Source organism: Phyllostomus hastatus, unplaced genomic scaffold, assembly GCF_019186645.2.
Source record: "Phyllostomus hastatus isolate PE091 unplaced genomic scaffold, TTU_PhHast_1.1 phas_scaffold_585, whole genome shotgun sequence".
In the NCBI taxonomy this organism is placed as follows: Eukaryota; Metazoa; Chordata; class Mammalia; order Chiroptera; family Phyllostomidae; genus Phyllostomus; species Phyllostomus hastatus.
The window spans coordinates 2,081,105-2,102,387 of record NW_025334037.1 but is presented as its reverse complement, the minus strand read 5'-3'; the positions used below and the strand labels follow the sequence as shown (position 1 = coordinate 2,102,387).

Genomic DNA, 21,283 nt, shown 5'->3' with positions numbered 1-21,283 from the left:
TGGTGACTGGGCAGCCTGACAAGCTCTACCAGAGAGTGACGGTGAGCACATACACACTCACACACCCACACACACACACACACACACACAAAGTATGCCCTGCCTCGCCCACCTGAGCCCATCCTCCCCAACCCCTCCTTACGGCCGCTCGCAGCGTCCATGTGGGCCTCCAGCTCTGAGAAGCCTCCTGAGCCCGGGCTGCACTCAGTCACCCTGCCACCAGCAGCAGCCGCTCCCACTGGGGAAGGTGGGGCTGCCTCCAGTGACCGACAGAAGCAGTCCTCTCAAAGCAAGCAGGATGGATTAAAGCAGAATCACAGTGCGCAAAGCTCTATTCTTCATCCACCCTTTGGGAGAAGGACAGTCCTGCGTAGGAAGGCTCAGAACAGACACACGGCCTCCCAGTGACTTGGATGAGTGGCGTGGATCTGGGAAATAACCGTGAGCAAAATGGCTATTTCTGTGGTGCTGTTGAAATCCTGGGGAGAAGAGCCCAGAAAAGATGGGTCAGTTGTTTATTGGGAGGCTGGCTCTAGCCCTCATTTGGGCCTGAGTGACCTTCTCATGTCCAGTCCTGAGGTTGTGCCTTCCTGAGCCCACATAATAATTTCTGTGTGTACAGAGCAGGATTACATGGTTGACACACGATCCCTGGGCCACGGCTGGGCTTTAGCTAACCAGAGATTACGACCCACCTGTTCTCGCAGCTGTTTCATAAACAGTGCAACCAGCAGGCTATAAGCAACCTAGAGAGAAGGTAGTATTTATTCATTAAATAATTAAATGCACTTAAATCATAGACAAAAAAATTCAAGCCCCTAGTACTGTTCTGCCAAATGGGAAAAGGGGCATATGATTCCTTCTGCTGGTGTTTTTAGGGGAGAGGGAAGGTTTCAGGGGGGGCTGCGATGGGAGCACCCTAGCCCAAGCATCTGAGAAACTATCTGGACTCAACACATTCAGAGAATTTCATTCTGCACCTTGAACCAGACTATGGATGATAGCCTTAGTCTAAACATGCATTTTCCAAAATGTAGTCTGTAGAACACAAGGCTTGGAAAATACTGCACACTAGAGTCTCTTAGGGGAATTCACGCACAATTCCTACTAGAATATTCTAAATACCCAAGAAGTCCTGCAGTAAAGAATAAGTCTTGAGTTAACTTTGTTTAATTCAACAGACTTATTTGACCTTCCCACCACTGCCACCAAAGGGAAAAAATACCTATTAATGTCCCGTGGCCTGGGCTTTGGAAGATGCCTTCCACTATGTGCCTTCGTTTTCCAGCTTAGAGAAGGCTGCCTTAATGGGGCCCAGCTGTGGTGTGAGACCCACTCCATCAGGTCCAGACAGAGAGAGGCCACACCTCTGCTAACGTGACACAGGTTGGGACCATCGGCAAGGGTCCCACTGGAGCCAAAGGCATTCAAGGCCCTCCACAACAGTGGCAGTTTAAGAGGAAACTGTGACTCTGTCTCAGGAGGGCAAGCCTCGCTTAAGACCTCACACTTTCCTCTTGAGCCCGACACACCCAGGCCTTGAGCCTCAGGGCCTGGATGACTCCTGGTACTGAGAAGTACTGGTCCCACGCTCAAAGCCCTATTCCCTTCTGAGGATACATTAAGACAATCTATAACAACCAGGTCCAGGACTTGTATCTCCTGCCCAGGACACCAGACTAAATTCTCTTTTATCATTTACATGCCCAGTACCCCAAAACAGAAAAGGCTGGAATCATCACAAACACCCCAAAACAGAAAAGGCTGGAATCAAATTATGTCCTATCAAGAAAAGTTATGTCCCCTGCTGAAAGGATGCTGTTTCATGCACTGAGGTGTGCATGACTCAATGGGAGTTGGGCAAAGGGGCTTCACCTGCTAAATATCAGCTCCACTGTGTCCCCATGCCTGGAATATAATAGGCATCAGTAAATATTTGGTGAATGGGGACATAAAATAATGAATGTGTGAATGGGCTAATGATTAACCTACTTAGAGCATGCTCAGAGTCAGCACTATATATGGTTAAAAATATGGACTCTAGCCAGACTACTTAGGTTTGAATCCTGTTCCACTGCCTAGTTGCATGACCTTGGGCAAGTGACTAAACTTCTCTGGCTCTGTTCTATTCCTTATAAAGTGGGATTAATAATAGTACTGACCTCATAAATTGCCATGACAATCAAATTAGTTCACATATGTAAAGTGCTTAGAATAGTACCTGGCACAACGTATGTGCTTTATGGGTATTATCTAGCAACATCATTGTCATCAGGACATCAGGTGCGAGAGAGTCCGACTGAGGAAATAAACATCTAGACCCTGAATCCTTTTATTCAACAATATTTATGGAGTACTATTGTCTGCCAGGCTCTCTCTCAAACTCCTACTTGGGTGCAAGGAAAAGGAAACCATGTTTAAATGTGAAACCAGATCAGGAGACATAGTCTCTTCTCAATGAATGATACTTTTTGCTGAGTTTGCATGGCCAGCACTCCAGCCGTGAGCCCATCCTCTTACACCCTAGCATCTCATATATCATAGCCCGACACCATGGTCTCCTGTCTAGATATGCAGCAAGCATACAGAAGAACTAAGAACTCAATACATTTGGTGGAAGAACCAGGAAGGCCAGTGAGTAGCTTTAGGAAAGAAAAGGTGTCTTCCTGCTTTTCTCTAAGACTACTTTTTATGTTCCCATAATATTTTCAAGATATGGGATTGATTTTGAGGCCAGTTGAAGATTAGTTCACCTTGTGTGAAGACAAAAGAAATTAGGCTTCATCTGGTGCCACTTCTTGACTTGGTTGAGAGCCATTCACCCCTTATCCGAGAATCCGGGATCTCAGAAGGACTGAGATGGGACTGAGAGTGGGGCTGAGAGGCCCAAGAATTTTCCAGCAACCCACCTATGCAAGCCCCATGATTCTTGGACTGGGCAGCCTCCTACCATCACCTTCAGAGCAAGCCGGCCCCTCAGTGTCACAGCCAGGCGGGGCTCACCACCCCAAATCTGTTGTCAGCACTCTGAGAGGTGAGAGCTGACAGGGGCTCTGTCTGCCTGGCCCCAGGGCTTGAAGACCCCTCAGCATTAATGCTTCACAGCCAGGGTAGGGATTTCTCCTATGAGGGCTCCAGTTGCAGCCAGCTTTTCCCCGAATACAGTCAAATGTTGGTTACCACATCCAGGGGGATAGCCAACAAGGGCTCACGAGGGAGCTAAAATTCCTCCTAGTGCTTCCTCCTAGCTCCTCTGCTAATTTGTTATCACTAAGCTTCCAGGTTCGTACAAGGACCTAACGGTCCAGGAAAATGACACTAGTTAGCACAAACCTCTCCTGCTCCAGGGCCTCTCAAAACTCACCCCAGAGCCTTTTGCCAGCCAAGACAAGCCATTAGCAGCTGCCCTGCAAAGCAGCTACCAGGAAGTTCAAGGTCAGAAAGCAGACTGCCAGAGTTCAACACACCATCTTTGCCAGAAAGAGCCAAAGAGGTATGGATGAAGGCCTCAACCGACCCCATCACCCTGTCATCCTGTCCTTCCCCCTGCCTCCGGGTGGAAGTCCACCTCAGCAGTAAGCATCCGGCCAGTCCTGACGCACCAGTCCCCGGCGCTTAAGAGGCCGCAAATCCAGTTCAGGCCACCAGAGAGCTGAGATGCCGCTGGCTCACCTGAGGCCTTGGAAGCCCAGGCCAAAGCAGAAACTAGGGTAGGAACACAAGCAAGGGGCCGGACAGGGGAGGAGCCCAGGGTCGGCGACTCTGCACTGGCACCTCGGTGAGCTGGGCAGTCCAGAGCCGAGGTCCCGACCCAAGGGCACTCCGACTCTCTCCCCGGGCAGCGGGGGCCGCCCGGCGCAGGACCCAAGGTCAGCAGCACAGCATCTCGAGCACTCACCAGGTTCGGGGCACGGGGCCCTGCCGTGGACCGGGAGGGTGCGGCCCACAGGGCAGGAGAGCAGGTGGCAGAGCACTCCGTAAGCTCCGAATAAGGGGCTGCCCCGCACTGCAGCCAGCCGGGCGTGATCTCGGCGGGAGCCAGAGTCCGTGGCAGGGGCGAGGGCCGGGCGTTCCCAGCTTACAGCGATGCGGATCCTCGGCCCCAGAGCCCCGGGCCCGGCCGGAGGGAGAAGGAGAGCCGCCTTAGCAGGGAAGAAACCACCTCTGTCGGTGCCTTACCTGGGCAAGGTGCGGAGGAGAGGCGAGGGACCGGGACCCGCAGCAAGAGGGCGCGGGCCGCCACCAACACGCAGGTCAGCCCTGCTAGCCGCCCGCCAACCAGGCCTGCCTGCAGCTACCTGAGCACCCGGACCGCGCTGCCTCCGGGAAACTTGAGACGCCGGGGGCTGCTGTGTCTTTCAGCCAACCGGCCGGAGCGCACCAGTTTCAGCCGGGGCCAGACTCCAGCCAGGCTCCCCCGGGACCTCGCCTCCGCCGCCACCCACCGGCCCCAGGACGCTCCCCACCGAGTGCGGATTTTTGCCCAAACCTCCCCTCCCACCCGGACTTTTCCCAAAGTGAGGTTGGGGTCACGGCCCTCAAACAGGTGACTTACTTCCTGTAGTTGGACGCGCCCGCAAGCATAGGTTTTTCTCCCTGTCTCCCGACTGGCCTCCTAGTTGCCAAAGTCAGTGAGGGCTCTGTAGCTCCCTTACTCGCTCTTCTCAGTATTTGAACCTGCTGACCACGCCTTCCTTGAATGCTTAGAGTACGCAGTTTTCAGAGTTGGCGCCACCTCTCCTCTCTTGAAATTTTGCACGTACCTCCACTAGAAGGTTTTGATTGCGGCGTTCCCCCGGGGTCTCACAGCCGCCTACCTCCTCTCATCTGCTGACCCACTCTAGGGATCTCACCCACCTCCATGGTTTCAACAACCTTCTACCTGCTAATGATTCTTGAACCTCATCTCCAGCCCAGAATGCTCCAGAGCTGCAGATGGTATGTCCAGGTTCCTGGGACACATCTCCACATAGAGGTTCTTAGGCGCATGAAAATGTAACCAAAATCAAACTCCTAATTTCCTCCCAGGAGAACGCCAGTGAAAGGCAGCACCAGCACCTCTCCCCCAACCACCCTTTGGGAGACATTTTGACTTTGTCCTTTTCATCTCTCCCATCAAATTTGTCACCAAGTGAGAAATAAAACTATTCATTAGTGAGTACCCACTTTGTGTCCTCACTGTGCCAGCTGCTTTCATGGTTGTCTCATTTAAGCACCAGTTTTATTCTTTTTACCTGTAGCCTGATATTTACAACTTGTTTACAAGCGATTTGCACATGCAGCTGTATTAATATATTATAAAGCACACTAAAAAACATTTAAGGGATGTGGTAAAGATGAAACAATTTTAAATTATGTACTTCATTTTTTAATCCTTATCTGAGGATATAATTATTCATGTTAGAGAGAGAGAGAAAAAAACAGCAATTGTTGCTTCTCCTAAACACCCTGATGTGGTGGTGGTGGGGTAATGGAACTGCAATCTGGTTGTGTGCCCTGATGGGTAATCGGTAATCGAACCAATAACCCTTTGCTGCCCAGGAAGATGTGCCAACTAACTGAGCCACCTGGCCAGGACTAAATTACTTCATGTTTAACGAATGGTACAATATACCTTTTTCTTTTCACTTCAAAGTTATTAGCAAAAATATGTTTGGTGAGAGCACCATGATTAAAAGTGGGTTTAATAAATCAGTTTAATATTTTATGAGACTAGAAAGTGTGCTTTTAAGTTCAGTTAACATCAATACTTGGTCTTAATGGCTGTTAATGCAAAAAAAAAAAAAAAACTCAGAAAGAAATATACCCAAATAGAAGAATTCTATCTTTGACTACACTTGTTAAGTCATAATTCTCACTGTTTAAATCCCATCTATCAATGTGAAATTCCACCAGAAAACTCTTCTTTGTCCACGAAGCCGACATCTTGAATTATGTTTTCATCAGTTGTTCTTGCAAATATTTTTGACAATGGGATTTTTTTAATTCTTGAAACTCCTCATTTGAAAGATTATAAAACAGGTTTAAAAGTATACTTCTTAATTTTGAAGACTGCAGCTATGACAGTCTTATAGGTAACACTGACCCACTTCATTTTGGCATTAAAATTACATGATATTGGTAACAATTACAAATGTCAATTTCAAAGTGCTTTCCCCAAAACAGGATTCTTTTAAAGCAGAGTTACATTCACTGCTAAAATATTAACTTTGCGTGACGGGTATTGTATGGGTGTACACCTGTGCCCATGTGACGGTCACAAGAGCCAGCACTCTAGAGGTCAGCAAATTTGGAATACTTGTTCTCTTGTTAAAGAAACACATCTGTTGATTTTACAACTTTCAAGTTTTTTGCCTTGAGATAATCAGTAAACCTTTGAGTAATATAAAACTTTTTATTTTTCTTTTATTTTATGTATTTTTATTGTATTTCTCCATTACCATTTAACTCCCTTATGCCATCCTCCCCCCTGCAGTCACCATGGTGTTGGCCATGAGTCCTTTTTGATCGATCCCTCCACCCCCTTTCCCACCCCCCATAGCTGTCAGCCTGCTCTGTCTATGAGTCTGTCTCTGTTTTGTTTGTTACTTCAGTTTGTTCTTTAGATTCCACATATGAGTGAAATCATATGGTATTTGTCTTTCTCTGATTGGCTTATTTCACTTAGCATAATGTTCTCCACGTCATAGATGCTGATGCAAAGGGTAAAATTTCCTTCTCTTTGTGGACTAGTAGTATTCCATTGTGTAAATGTCCCATAGTTGTGTTATCCACTCATCTATTGATGGACACGTGGGCTGCTTCCGTATCTTGGTGATTGTAAATAATGCTGCAATGAACATAGGGGTGTTTATGTTCTTTCCAGTTAGTGTTTTGGGTTTCTTTGGGTATATTCCCAGAAGTGGGATTGCTGGGTAAAAGGCGTGTCCATTTTTAATGTATTGGAGTATCTCCATACTGCTTTCTACAGTGGTTGCACCAGTCTGCAAAAGGGTTCCCTTTTCTCCACATCCTCGCCAGCACTTGTTGTTTGTTGATTTACTGATGATAGCTGTTCTGACAGGAATGAGGTGATGTGTCATTTTGGTTTTAATTTGCATTTCTCTGATGACTAGTGACATTGAGCATCTTTTCATATGTCTGTTGGCCATCTGTACAACTTCTTTGGAGAAGTATCTATTCAGGTTATTTGCCCATTTTTAAATTGGATTGTTTGGCTTCTTGGTGTTGATTTTTGTAAGTTCTTTATAAATTTGGATATTAACCCCTTATTACATGTATTGGCAAATATATTCTCCCATTTTGTGGTTTGCCCTTTTATTTTATTGATAGTCTTCTTTGCTGTGCAAAACCTTTTTAGTTTGATGTAGTCCCATTTTTTTTTGTTTCCCTTGCCTGGAGAGGTATATCAGATAAAATATTGCTATGAACAATGTCCAGATCTTACTGCCTATCTTTTCTTCTAGGATTTTTATAGTTTGGGTATAATATTTAAGTCTTTAATCCATTTTGAATGTATTCTTGTTCATGGTGTAAGAAGATAGTATAGTATCATTTTTCTGCGCATATCTGCCCAATTTTCCCAATAGTCAAATATTAATTGACTGTATAGGTATGGGTTTATTTCTGGGCTCTCTATTCTATTCTGTTCATCTATATGTCTGTTTTTATGCTAGTGCCATGCTATTTTGATTACTATGGACTTATAGTTTAGTTTGATATTAGGTAGCATGACTCCTCCAACTTTGTTCTTTCTCAGGATCACTGTTCCTATGCAGGGCCTTTGTGTTTCCATATAAGTTTTTTTTTTAGGATTTTATTTATTTATTTACTTATTTTTAGAGAGAGAAGGGAGGGAGAAAGAGAGAGAGAAAAACATCAATGTGTGGTTGCTGGGGGCCATGGCCTGCGACACAGGCATGTGCCATGACTGGGAATCCAACCTGCGACACTTTGGTTCGCAGCCTGCACTCAATCCACTGAGCTATGCCAGCCAGGGCTTCCATATAAGTTTTTGAAATAATCGTTCTAGTTCTGTGAAATATGACATTGGAATCTTGATAGGAATTACATTGAATCTATAGATTGCTTTGGGTAGCATGGACATTTTAATGATGTTAATTCTTCCTCTCCATGAACACAGTATATGCTTATTTGTATTTTCTTCTGTTTCTTTCTTCAGTGTCTTACAATTTTCCATGTACAGATCTTTTACAACCTTGGTTAGATATATTTGTAGGTATTTTATTATTTTTGAAGCAATGGTAATTGGACTTGTTTTCTTAATTTCCCTTTCTGTTAGTTCATTATTAGCATATAAAAATGTAACTGATTTCTGGATGTTAATTTTGTATCCTGCTACTTCAGTGGATTCATTTATGTTATAGGAGTTTCTTGGTGGAATCTTTGGGGTTCTCTACTTACAGTATCATGCCATCTACAAATAAACACAGTTTTATTTCCTTCTTTCCAATTTAGATGCCTTTTATTTCTTCTTCTTGTCTGATTGCTATGGCTAGGACTTCCAGTACTATATTGAGTAAGAGAGGTGAAAGTGGACATACCAGTCTTGGTCCCAATATTAAGGGGAACTACCACCATCATGCCCATTGAATATGATACTGGTAGTGGGTTTGTCATATATGGCCTTTATTATGTTTAGGTATGTTCCCTCTATTCCCACTTTGCTGATGGTTTTTATCACAAATGGGTGCAGGATTTAATCAAATGCTGTTTCTGCATCTGTTGATATGATTGTGAGGTTTTTATCCTTCATTTTTTTAATGTGGTGAATCACATTTATTGATTTGTGAATGTTGTACAGAACTTGCATTCCTGGAATAAATCCCACTTGACACTTGATCGTGGTGTATGATCTTTTTAATGTATTGCTGCATTTGGTTTGCTAATATTTTGTTGAGAGTTTTAGCATCTATGTTCATCAGGGATATTGGCCTGTAATTTTCTTTTGTGTGTGTGTGTGGTATCTTTATCTGGTTTTGGAATTAGGATAATGCTGGCTTCATCAAATGAGCTTGAGAGCTTTCCCTCTCCTTGAATTTTTTTAAATAGTTTGAGGAGAGGTGTTAGTTCTTCCCAGAATGTTTGGTAAAGTTTACCTGTGAAGCCATTCAATCCAGAGCTTTTGTTTGTTGGAAGTTTTTTGATTACCGTTTCAGTTTCACTAAGTGTAATCTCTTTATTCAGATTCTCTGATTCTTCCTGATTTAGTTCTGGAAGATTGTATATTTCTAGGAATTTATCCAGTTTATCCAGGTTGTCCAATTTGTTGGCAGATAGTTGTTCATAATATCTTCTTACAATCCTTTGTATTTTTTGTGTCAGTTGTTATTTCTTTTTCATTTCTGATGTTATTTGAGTCCTCTCTCTTTTTTCTTCTTGATGAGTCTGTTTAAAGGTTTGTCAATCTTGTTTATCTTTTCAAAGAACCAGTTCTTGGTTCATTGATCTTTTGTATTTTTTTAGACTCTATTTCATTTATTTCTGCTCTGATCTTTATTATTTCCTTCCTTCTGTTCACTTTAGGCTTTGTTTGTTGTTCTTTTTCAGGTTTCTTTAAGTATAAAGTCAGCTTTTTAAATTTTAAAAATAGTTTATTATTGTTATTCATTACTTTCTAGTCTATTTTCACTTTTATATGTAATTTTATTTTATTTTTTTACTTATACTTTATGGATTATGCTATTACAGTTGTCCTGATTTTCCCCCATTGCCCCTACACACCTAGCATCCTACACTCTCTCAGACAATTCCTTCCACCATTGTTCCTGTCCATGGATCATGTGTATAAGTTCTTTGGCTACTCTGTTTCCTGTACTGTACTTTACATCCCATGGCTATTCTGTAACTACCTATTCTTAATCCCCTTACCTCTTTGCCCATTCCCCCACAGCCCCCTCCCATCTGGCAACCATCAAAAAATTCTCTGTATCCATGATTCTCTCTGTTTTTCTTGTTTACTTAGTTTGTTTTTTTAGATTCAATTGTTGATAGATTTGTATTTTTTGCCATTTTATTGTTCGTAATTCTGATATTTTTCTTGTATAAGTCCTTTTAATATTTCATATACTAATGTTTGGTGGTGATGAACTCCTTTAGGTTTTGTGTTTTGTGTGTGTGTTTTTTGGTTTTTTTTTTTTTGGTCTGGGAAGCTCTTTATCTGCCCTTTGATTCTAAATGATATTTTCTGTGTACAGCAATCTTAGCTGTAGGTCCCTGCTTTTCATGACTTTGAATATTTCTTGCCAATGCCTTCTAGCCTTCAAAGTTTCTTTTGAGAAATCATCTAACAATCTTATGGGAACTCCCCCATAGGTAACTAACTTCTTTTCTCTTCCTGCTTTTAAGATTCCCTCTTTATGTGTTTAACCTTTAGCATTTTAATTATTTTGTGTCTTGGAGTTGGCCTCTTTGCATCCATTTTGTTTGGGACTCTCCGTGCTTCCTGGATCTGCATGTCTATTTTCTTCACCAAATTAAAGAAGTTTTCTTTCATTATTTCTGCAAATAGATTTCCAATTTCTTGCTCTTCCTCTTCACCTTATGGCAACACTATGAGGCAAATGTTGGACCTCTTGAAGTTGTTCCAGAGGCTATTTATGCTATCCTCATTTTATTGGGTTCTTTTTTTTTTCTTGTTTTGCATGGTTGTTTTTTACTTCCTTATGTTCCAAATCATTGATTTGATTCTTGGCTTCATCTACTCTACTGTCATTCCCTATAAATTGTCCTTTATTTTAATTAGGGTATCCTTCATTTCTGACTGCATCTTTTTTATACTGTTGAGGTCCTCACTAAATTCCTTGAGCATCCTTATAACCAGTATTTTGAACTCTGCATCAAGTAGATTGCTTATCTCCATTTAGTTTAGCTCTTTTTGTAGCATTTTGATCTGTTCTTTCCTTTGGGCCATGTTTCTTTGTCTCCTCATTTTGGCAGTCTGGCAATCTCCCTGTATTTGTTTCTATATATTAACTAGAGCTGCTTTGACTCCATGTCTTGGTAGTGTGGCCTAATGTACTAGGTGTCTTGTAGGGGCCAGTGGCACAGCTTTCCCTGTCGTCCAAACTGGGTACTCAAAGTGCACCCTTCATGTAGGCTGAGTACCCCCTCCTCTTGTAGTTGAGCCTTGGTTGCTGTTGGCAGATCAATAGCAGGGATCTACCCATGCCAGTCAGCTGCAAGGACTGGCTGTGACCACTGACCACCACCCCCCACCCTCCACAGAGGATCAGTTGTGCAGGGGCAGGGTGGTGGTTCTTCTACATGTTCTGTAACAGTCCACTGGGTGCACAGGTCCTGCGGTTTTCTGGGTGGTGCATGCCCAAATCAGCCCTCACCTGTATTTTGCCTGGGGCTACCCTGCCTGAGCTGTAAAGCAATCTGAGATGGTTACTGCTTGTGCCAAGCTTTAGATTCCCAGACAAAGCCAAGCTGTGAATTTAGGCTGGCTGCTGGTAGTGAACCTGGGGCTCACTGAGGCCAGTTGTTGGGTGTTTGAGAGGATTTAGAAAGTTGTGAAGCATGAACCAAGACCAGCCATTCATATGGAAAAGCAGTTTGGGTGGGCCCATAAATTGGGTTGGGCAGAGTCTCTGAAGATCTCCAAGGCAGGGCCAACAGTGTTAGCCAGGTTGATAGAGTCTCAGATATGGCACCAGCTTGCTGGCTCTGTGGGGGAAGGTTTTAGAAAGGGACAATGGCCTCTGCTTGCCTCAATTCCAGACATTTCTCTCTGTATACCACTAGTGCCTTTCAACCTGCTACCCTGGTGCTGGAGCTCAGAGGAAGTGAGTCTGAGTAGGTAAGTCCATGAGTGAGTTCTTTAAGAGGAGCTGTTTGGGGCTCCACCAGTTTCTTCCACTGTCTCAATCCCCACTGGTTTTTTGCAGCCAGAAGTTGTAGGGACTATCTTCCTGACACTGGGACCCTGGGATGGGAGACCTGGTGTGGGGCTGGGACTACTCACTCCCAGCATATCCCTCCTGAATTTTTATCCACCTCATGTGGGCAAGAGACCAGCCCATTCTGTGTCTGCGCCCCTCCCACCAGTCTGGATGGATGTGTTTTCTTTAATTCCATAGTTGTCAAGCTTCTATTCAACTTGATTTCTGAAGATTCTAAGTGATGGTTGTTCTATATTTTAGTTGTAATTTTGATGTGGTTGTGTGAATATGTGAGCTATGTCTGCACATGCCACCATCTTGACCAGAAGTCTAGATTGTTTATTTGAGCTTTTTCTTGTATTTTTTAAATAAGCCTGTGATGCTATGAATTTCCTTCTGAGGATTTCTTTGCCTGTGTCCCACAGATTTTGTATTCTCATTTTCATTTGTGCCAAGATATATTTTTATTTCTACCTTGATCTTGTTGTTGACCCATTGTTTAAAAACATGTTATTTAGCTTCCATGTCTTTGTGTATTTTTTCAGTGTTCTTTTTGTGATTGATATCTAGTTTCATAGCATTGTGGTAAGAAAAAATGCTTGGGATGATTTCAATTTTCTTAAATTTATTGAAACTTGTTTTGTGTACTTACATGTGGTCTATCCTAGAAAACATTCCATGTGCACTTGAAAACTATGTATATTCTACTATTTGGGGATAAAATGCTCTGAAGATATCAATTAAATCCTTTTGATCTAGTGTGTCATTTAAGGCTGTTGTCTCCTTATTGATTTTCTGTCTGGAAGATCTATCCACTGAAGTTAATAGGGGTGTTAAAATCCCCTCATATGACGGTATTTCTGTCAGTCTTTCCCTTTATGTCCATCAATATTTCCTTTGCTTATTTAGGTGTTCCTGTGTTGAGTACATAAATGTTTACTAGGTTTATATCCTCCTGTTGGATTATTCCCCTTATCATTATGCAGTGTCCTGTGTCTCTTACTATCGCCTTGGACTTTAAAAGGCTAAAGTCTTTTTAGCCTTCTAGTACACTTTTACAAATAGCCTTTTAAAATCTATTTTTTCAGATGTATGTATTGCTACCCCAGCTTTTTTTTCCTTTCCATTTGCATGAAATATCTTTTTCCATCTCTTTACTTTTAGTCTGTGTATATCTTTCACAAGTTTGTTTCTTGTTTCCTTATCCATTCAGCTACTTTATGTCTTTTCGTTGTAGCATTTAAGCCATTTTCATTTAGGTGATTACTGATGGATACGTATTTAGTGCCATTTTATTTTTAAACTATTTTTCTCTGTTGTTGTTGTTGTTGTTCTTCTTCTTCTTCCCCTCCTCCTCCTCCTTTTCTTCTTCTTTTTTAAAAATATATTTTATTGATTATGCTGTTACAGTTGTCCCATTCCCCCCTCCTTTATTCCCCTCCACCCGGCACACCCCCTCCCACACACATTCCACCCTTTAGTTCATGTCCATGGATCATACATATAAGTTCTTTGGCTTCTACATTTCCTACACTATTCTTAACCTCCCCCTGTCTATTTTCTACCTACCATTATGCTACTTATTCTCTGTACCTTTTCCTCCTTTTTCCCCCTCCTACTCCCCTGCTGATAACTCCCCGTGTGTGCTCCATTTCTGTGGTTCTGTTCCTGTTCTAGTTGTTTGCTTAGTTGTTTTTTGTTTTTGTTTTAGGTGTGGTTGTTAATTATTGTAAGTTTGTTGACATTTTACTGGTCATATTTTTTATCTTCTTTTTCTTATAAAAATCCCTTTAACATTCATATAATAAGGGCTTGGTGATGATGAACTCCTTTAACTTGACCTTATCTGAGAAGCACTTTATCTGCCCTTCCATTCTAAATGAAAGCTTTGCTGGATAGAGCAATCTGGGACATAGGTCTTTGCCTTTCATGACTTGGAATACTTCTTTCTAGCCCCTTCTTGCTTGTAAGGCTTCTTTTGAGAAATCAGCTGACACTCTTATGGGAACTCCTTTGTAGGTAACTGTCTTCTTTTCTCTTGCTGCTTCTAAAATTCTCTCCTGATCTTTAATCTTGGCTAATGTAATTATGATGTGCCTTGGTGTGTTCCTCCTGGGGTTCAACTTCTTTGGGGCTCTGTGAGCTTCCTGGACTTTCTGGAAGTCTATTTCCTTTGCCAGATTGGGAAGTTCTCCTTTATTATTTGTTCAAATAAGTTTTCAATTTGTTACTCTTCCTCTTCTTCTTTTGGCACCCCTCTAATTTGGATGTTGGAGCATTTAAAAATGTCCTGGAGGCTTCTAAGCCTCTCCTCATTTTTTTTGAATTCTTGTTTCTTCATTCTGTTCTGGTTGAATGTTTCTTTCTTCCTTCTGGTTCATTCCATTGATTTGAGTCCCAGTTTCCTTCCCATCACTATTGGTTCCAGGTACATTTTCCTTTATTTCATTTAGCATTGCCTTCATTTTTGCATCTAATTTATGACCAAATTCAACCAATCCTGTGAGCATCCTGATGACCAGTGTTTTGAACTGTGCATCTGATAGGTTGGCTATCTCTTTGTCACTTAGTTGTATTTTTTCTGCTGCTTTGATCTGTTCTTACATTTGGGCCATTTTTTGGTGGGGGGGGGCAGGTCTTGGCACATCTGCTACATATAAGGGGCAGAGCCTTATGTGTTCACCAGGGCGGGGCAACCCACTTTGCTGGGTTGTGACACTGTATGTGGGGAAGGGATCAAGAGGGAACAATGGTGCTTGCTCCACTCTCTGCTGATTTTCCAGTCACTTCCCCCTCTTCCCAAAAGCAAAGTGGGCCCTTCTGGTGCTGATTCCCAGGAGGGGGGGCTTGTGTACATTCTAGGACCCTGTGGGTCTCTCCAACGAACTCTCCTGTGAGGCTGGGAGTCTCTCCCACTGGCAACTCAACCCCCACAGGTGTTTTCAATCAGTGGTTTGAGGCTTTATTTCCCCACGCTGGGACCCTGGGTTGTGAGATTGTCTCAGTCCCTAGGTGTTCCTCCTGGTTTATCCGCTTGTGAATGTGGGATCACCAGCACCACTAGCCACTGGCTTGCCAGTCCACCCACTACTGCCTTGCCCACTCTGGTCCTTTAGCCACCACCTCACCGAGAGTCCTCTCCTCACACCCATCTCCACCCCTCCTACTGGTCTGAATGAGTGTGTCTTCTTTAACTCCTTGGTTGTCAGACTTCCATACAGTTCGGTTTTCTGTCAGTTCTGGTTGTTTTTTGTTTTTAAATTGTTGTTGTCCTTGTTTTGGTTGTGTGAAGAGGCACAGTGTATCTACCTACACCTCCATCTTGGCCAGAAGTCCCTCTTCTTCTTCTAGAAAGCCCTTTGACATTTATTACATTATTGGCTTGGTATTAACAAACTCCTTTAGCATTTTCTTGTCTAGGAAGCTCTTTATTTCTTCAATTTTATTTCTATTTTTAATTATTTTATTGTTGTTCAATTACTGTTGTCTGCATTTACCCCCATCACTCCCCCCAACCCCAGCCAAACTCACCTCCTTCCCTTGCTTCCACCCCTCCCCTTGTTTTTTTCCATGTGTCCTTTATAGTTGTTCCTGAGAACCCTTCCCCCACCCCCTTATCCCCTCTCACCTCCCCTCTGGTTGCTGTCAGATTGTTCTTAATTTCAATGTCTCTGGTTATATTTTTCTTGCTCTTTTTTCTTTTGTTGATTAGGTTCCAGTTAAAGGTGAGATTATATGGTGTTTGTCCCTCACCACCTGGCTTATTTCACTTAGCATAATGCTCTCCAATTCTATCCATGCTGTTGCAAAGGGTAGGAGCTCCTTCTTTCTCTCCGCTGTATAGTATTCCGTTATGTAAATGTACCATAGTTTTTGATCCACTCATTTACTGATGAGCACTCAGGTTGTTTCCAGCACTTGGATATTGTAAATAGCACCACTATAAACATAGGGGTGCACAAATTCTTTTGAATTGGTCATTCAGGGTTAGGATATAATTCCAGCAGTGCAATCGCTGGGTCAAAAGGCAGTTCCACTTTTAATTTTCTGAGGAAATTCCATACTGTTTTCCACAGTGGCTGCACCAGTCTGCATTCCCAACAACAGTGCACTAGGGTTCGCTTTTCTCCACATCCTCTCCAACACTTGTTCTTTGTTGCTTCACACTCATCAGTGTGAAGTGGTATCTCATTGTGGTTTTAATTTGCATCTCTCTGATGGCTAGTGATGCTGAGCATTTTTTCATATGACTCTGGGCCCTCTGTATGTCCTTCTTGGAAAAGTGTCTGTTCAAGTCTTTTGCCCATTTTTTAATTGGGTTTTTTACCTTCCTGGAGTGGAGTCCTGTGAGTTTTTTATATATTTTGGAGATCAAACCCTTGTCTTAGGTATCATTGGCAAATATATTTTCCCATATAGTTGGTTCTCTTTTCATTTTAATGCTGTTTTCTTTAGCCATGCAGAAGCTTTTTAATTTGATGAGGTCCCATTTGTTTATTCTTTCCTTTATGTCCCTTGCTTTAGATATCAGTGAAAATATTGTTGTGTGGAATGTCTGAGATTTTCCTGCCTATGTTTTCCTCTAGGACTTTTATTGTGTCATGACTTATATATAAGTCTTTATCCATCTTGAATTTATTTTTGTGTATGGTGTAAGTTGGTGATTGAGCTTCATTTTTTTGCATGTAGCTGTCCAGATCTCCCAACATCATTTGTTGAAGAGGCTATTTTTACTCCATTTTATACTTCTTTCCTCTTTGTCAAATATTAATTGGCCATAGAGACTTAGGTTCATTTCTGGGCTCTCTGATCTGTTCCATTGGTCTATGTGTCTGTTCTTATGACAGTACCAGGCTGTTTTTATTACAGTGGCCTTGTAATTGAGTTTGATATCAGGTATTGTGATCCCTCCTACTTTGTTCTTCTTTCTCAAAATTGCTGCAGCTATTCAGGGTCATTTATGGTTCCATATAAATTTCTGAAATGTTTGTTCTATATCTGTAAAATATGTCATTGGGATGTCAATAGGGATTGCATTGAATCTATAAATCGCTTTGGGTAGTATGGCCATTTTGATGATGTTAATTCTTCCAATCCATGCACATGGTACATGTTTCCATTTATTTGTGTCTTCCTTAATTTCTTTCTTCAGTGTTATGTAGTTTTCTGAGTACAGGTCTTTTACATCCTTGGTTAGGTTTATTCCTAAGTACTTTATTTTTGTCATTGCTATATCAAATGGGATTTTTTTCCTGATTTCTGTTTCTGATATTTCATTGTTGGTATACAAAAATGCCTTTGACTTCTGAATACTGACTTTGTATCCTGCTGTTTTGCCAAATTCACTTATTAGGTCGAATAGTTTTTTGTTGGAGTCCATAGGATTTTCTATGTAGACTACCACATCATCTGCAAACAATGACAGCTTTGCTTCCTCCTTTCCAATTTGAATGCCTTTTATTTCTTTTTCTTGTCTGATTGCTGTGGCTAGGACTTCTGATACTATGTTGAATAGGAGTGGTGAAAGCTGACATCCTTGTCTTGTTCCTGATCTTAGTGGGAAAGCTCTAAGTTTTTGCACATTGAGTATGATGTTGGCTGTAAGTATGATGAGAATATATGGCCTTTATTATGTTGAGGAATGCTCCTCTAGTCCCACTTTGCTGAGTGTTTTTGTCATAAATCAGCGCTGTACATTATCAAATGCTTTTTCTGCATCTGTTGATATGATTGTGTGATTTTTGTCTTTTGTTCTGTTTTTGTGATGTATTATGTTTATTGATTTGCAAATGTTGTACCATTCTTGCATCCCTGGGATGAATCCCACTTGATCATGGTGTATGATCTTTTTAACATATTGCTAAATGCAGTTTGCCAATACTTTGTTGAGGATTTTAGCGCCAATATTCATCAGTGGTATTGACCTGAAGTTTTCTTTCTTTGTTGTTTCTTCCATTTTAAATGAGAGCCTTTCTGGGTAAAGTAACCTTGGTCTCATGTCCTTGCATTTCATCACCTTAAATGTTTCATGCCAATCCCTTCTGGCCCAAAATGTTTCTCTTGAGAAATCGGATAACAGTCTAATTGGTCCTCCTTTGTAATTAACAACCTGCTTTTCTCCAAGGCTTTTAGGATTCTCTCTTTGTCTTTAAGCTTTGCCTTTTAATTATGATATGTCTTGATGTAGACCTCTTTGGGATCATCTTGTTTGGGACTCTCTGCACTTCCTGGGCTTATATGTCTTTTTCTTTCACCAGACTAGGGAAGTTTTAAGTCATTATCACTTCAAATAGGTTCTTCGTCCTTTGCTCATTCTCTTCTCCTCCTGGTGTTCCCATGATGCAGATATTATTATGCTTCATGTTTTCTCAGATATTTCTTAAGCTCTCCTCATTCTTTTTAATTCTCTTTCCTTTTTGCTACTTTGCTGGAGTGTTTTTTTCCTACTTTGTCTTCCAAATCACTGATTTGATACTCTACTTCATCTAACCTACTATTTATTCCTTCCAGTGCATTATTTCAGATACTGCATTCTGTATTTCTGACTGGTCCTTATGGTTTCTATGTCTTTTTTCATGCTGTTGAGTATCCTTTTAATCATTACTCTAAATTCCATATCTGATAAGTTGCTTCCCTCCCTTTCATTTATTCCTCCTTCTGGAGGATTCTCTTGTTTTTCCTTTAGGGCCTGTTTCTTTGTCTTCCCATTTTGTTTGCCTCTCTGTGTGTTTCTATGTATTAGGTAGATCTACAAAGACTCTGGTGCAGGCCTAGGTTAGTGACTGCCCATGACCAGCCCTGGACAACCTGTTTGGAGCTATAAGCAATACATAGCTCATGGCTTCCTCTTGTGAGCCTGTTTGTGTGTAGAGAGATCCAAGCTGTGCACCAAGGGTCACTTTTACCAGCACCAAGCCTAGAAGAGGGTCAGCTAAAGTCTCATAGTTCCCAGAGATCATCCTTAGTTGTTAAACTTACTCAGTAAGATAACCACCAGCTGTATTCCTCAGTAGCCTGGCTTAAGCTCCACAGGGTAGGGCACAGTAATTCCTGCAGGTGTGGCTATTGCTTCCCCTCAGGCCAATGCTACTTGAGAGTGAATGCTCTGCCTAAGAAAAATGGCTCTCCACAATGTGGAGAATGACTCAACACAGAAATTCTGGTGGCTGTTCCTTCAGTTCTCTCCCCAGAGCCACCAGCCCCAGACTCTCCTCATGGGTCTCTAGTCCACTCTGCTCTCCCTCTGCCAGAGCCCAGGGTAAGTGGCTGCAGATGGAATTTTGTATGTTGGTCCTTTAAGAGGCTCCTTGCATCCTTAGCCATTTCTCCCTGGAAGACAGGAACCCTGATGCTTTTCACAGCTGGATGTTATCTGGGTTCTTTTCCTGGCTCTGGTGCCCAGCATGGGATTTAGACCACACACTTCTCAGGAGGACCCCCAGCCACTGAAATATTCCTCTGGAATTTTAGCTGCCTCCTGTGTGAGCCAAGCCAACCCTCTTGCACCTCCTCTGCCCTGCCAACCAGTCGTGTTGGGATGAAGTTGTTCCTTTTGTCTGTCCTTGGCTACAAGGCTTCTCTCCAGCTAGTATTTGGTTGGTTGTTCAGGATGATTTCTCTACAATTTAGTTGCAATTCCATTTTGGTCTTGGGAGGAGGTTTGTGTAGTTTCTACTTTACTCATCCGCCATCTTAGATCCAAAAACCAAAAAATTTTCATAGTCTCATTCCACATCTCATCACAAGATATTGTAAAGATTCTACTGTATTTTGGCTTTTTTCAAACTAACCATATTATTGACATCCTGTAATGCTCTTCTAACTTCCATTTCTTTATTGCTATAATTCATAAATGAGTGATGCAGTAAATGAGTTTTATACATATGTAATCCCTCCCTGGCCCCGGCCCCCTGTTTTGTATTTCAGTCAGGATAGCCACTCCATCCATGGTTACTCTTACATAAAACCACAGCATGTTATACTAAGTAAGTCTTTCATATTGTAAACATTTCTTTACTAAATCACAAAAAAGTATTATCATCAAAAAATATGGCAAAGACTTAAGGTGAAACATATTAGCAACTTTCTTTCAACCTTGGATCTAACCTTCCACAATACTCATACACCATGTGGTCTAAAATCTTTTCTTCAAATCAACAATGTTTTCTGTGTGTCTTTCTATAGAATACATTTTTAGGTGTTGTCTTCTTAGTACCTTCTCTGTGTACTAATCTAGTCACTTTAACCACAGCATAGAGAACAATGGTTTTTCCCAATAATAATTTGCCTTTTACTATTAAGTAAAAGAGATTTTACTCAAAGAAGATTTCTGAGCATGTTGATTTCATGCAATAACAGCTCACAAAAGTACACAACTAAGTATTGCATGACTTGGAAAATCCTGCCCCCCAAGTTATAGAGGTTTTTTGTCATGCTCTGGGTATACAGAATTTACATGTCTTGATGATCATGATGGCATATTTATATTATTATGAACTAATATCTCCAGGCATTAGTTAACATGTCCTTAGGTTGCTTGTTAACTATAGTGATATAAATCTGTATCTCTAGTAGTCTTTTTTAAAAATTTGAACTTTTTTTCTGATCAACTCCCTTGTCAGAGATATCATAATGGATCTCATTACTAGTAGAAAATTGTTAGCTCTGCCATTTTCTGAGTTTGCTTTTTCTTGCACTATTCATAGTATTTTCAATCTATGGATTTCTTTGCAGGAATCTTTTCAAACTACTTGTTCCTTTTCTGAGAATTCATTTAGTTAAATAATAGTCAGATAATATTGTGGGGGTCTAGTATCAGTCACCCCAAGATGTGTCTCTGTGGTATACAGATTGTTTTGAGCTAAAGGTAGCTTTAGCCACCAGCTCAAAACCTTCTGCCCCTCATCCTAATGACCTGGAACTTGAATTAGAGGCCTTGCCCATAAGAGATTATCAAAAGTAACTTCTTTTGCAAATTTCTATTTACTAAAGATCTGCTCTTCTTATCAGCCTGCAATGACCTTTTGAAGTCCCCAAGGCACCTTACCTTATCCCTAAGTCAGGGTGTCTTATTTACCCACATTCCCTTTCTGTCTCTGAATCTCTCAGGTATGTGGGGTTCCATACATATGCATGTTTAAATTGATTATTTTCTCTTGCTAGTTTGTCTAATTTGTATTTGATTATTAGATCAGCCAGAAGAATCTTGAGGACAGAGGAAAGTCTGTTTCTTCCCCACAATATACTCTGTCTATCCACCACCTGAGGTACAAGTAATTTATAATACCTCTCAATTCACTTGAAAGCAACTGGATCAATGAGGGTGCCACTCCCTCTTTCCCTGAGGACACCTCTACTATGACACGACATGAACATTT

At 41.7% G+C, this 21,283-nt stretch overlaps 1 protein-coding gene and 1 pseudogene across 4 annotated transcripts in view; one reads left to right on the top strand and one right to left on the bottom strand.

Moving 5' to 3' along the window:
* The window catches only part of AMPD3 (adenosine monophosphate deaminase 3), a 45,422-nt gene extending 40,300 nt beyond the window's left edge, over positions 1-5,122 (bottom strand). The window contains exons 1-2 of one of the 4 annotated variants that reach the window (XM_045825548.1): positions 4,556-5,122; positions 3,899-4,142 (exon numbers count right to left, since the gene is read on the bottom strand). Coding sequence is in view for 1 of the 4 variants with exons in the window: in XM_045825545.1 (XP_045681501.1) it covers positions 143-161 (19 nt within the window). In the remaining 3 variants the exon portion in view is untranslated. Of the gene's footprint in view, positions 1-142; positions 440-3,898; positions 4,143-4,179; positions 4,535-4,555 lie in introns of those variants that run through there. The other 3 variants (XM_045825546.1, XM_045825547.1, XM_045825545.1) reach the window with 3 other exon arrangements.
* Positions 3,496-21,283, top strand: part of LOC123809900 — a 38,386-nt pseudogene continuing 20,598 nt past the window's right edge.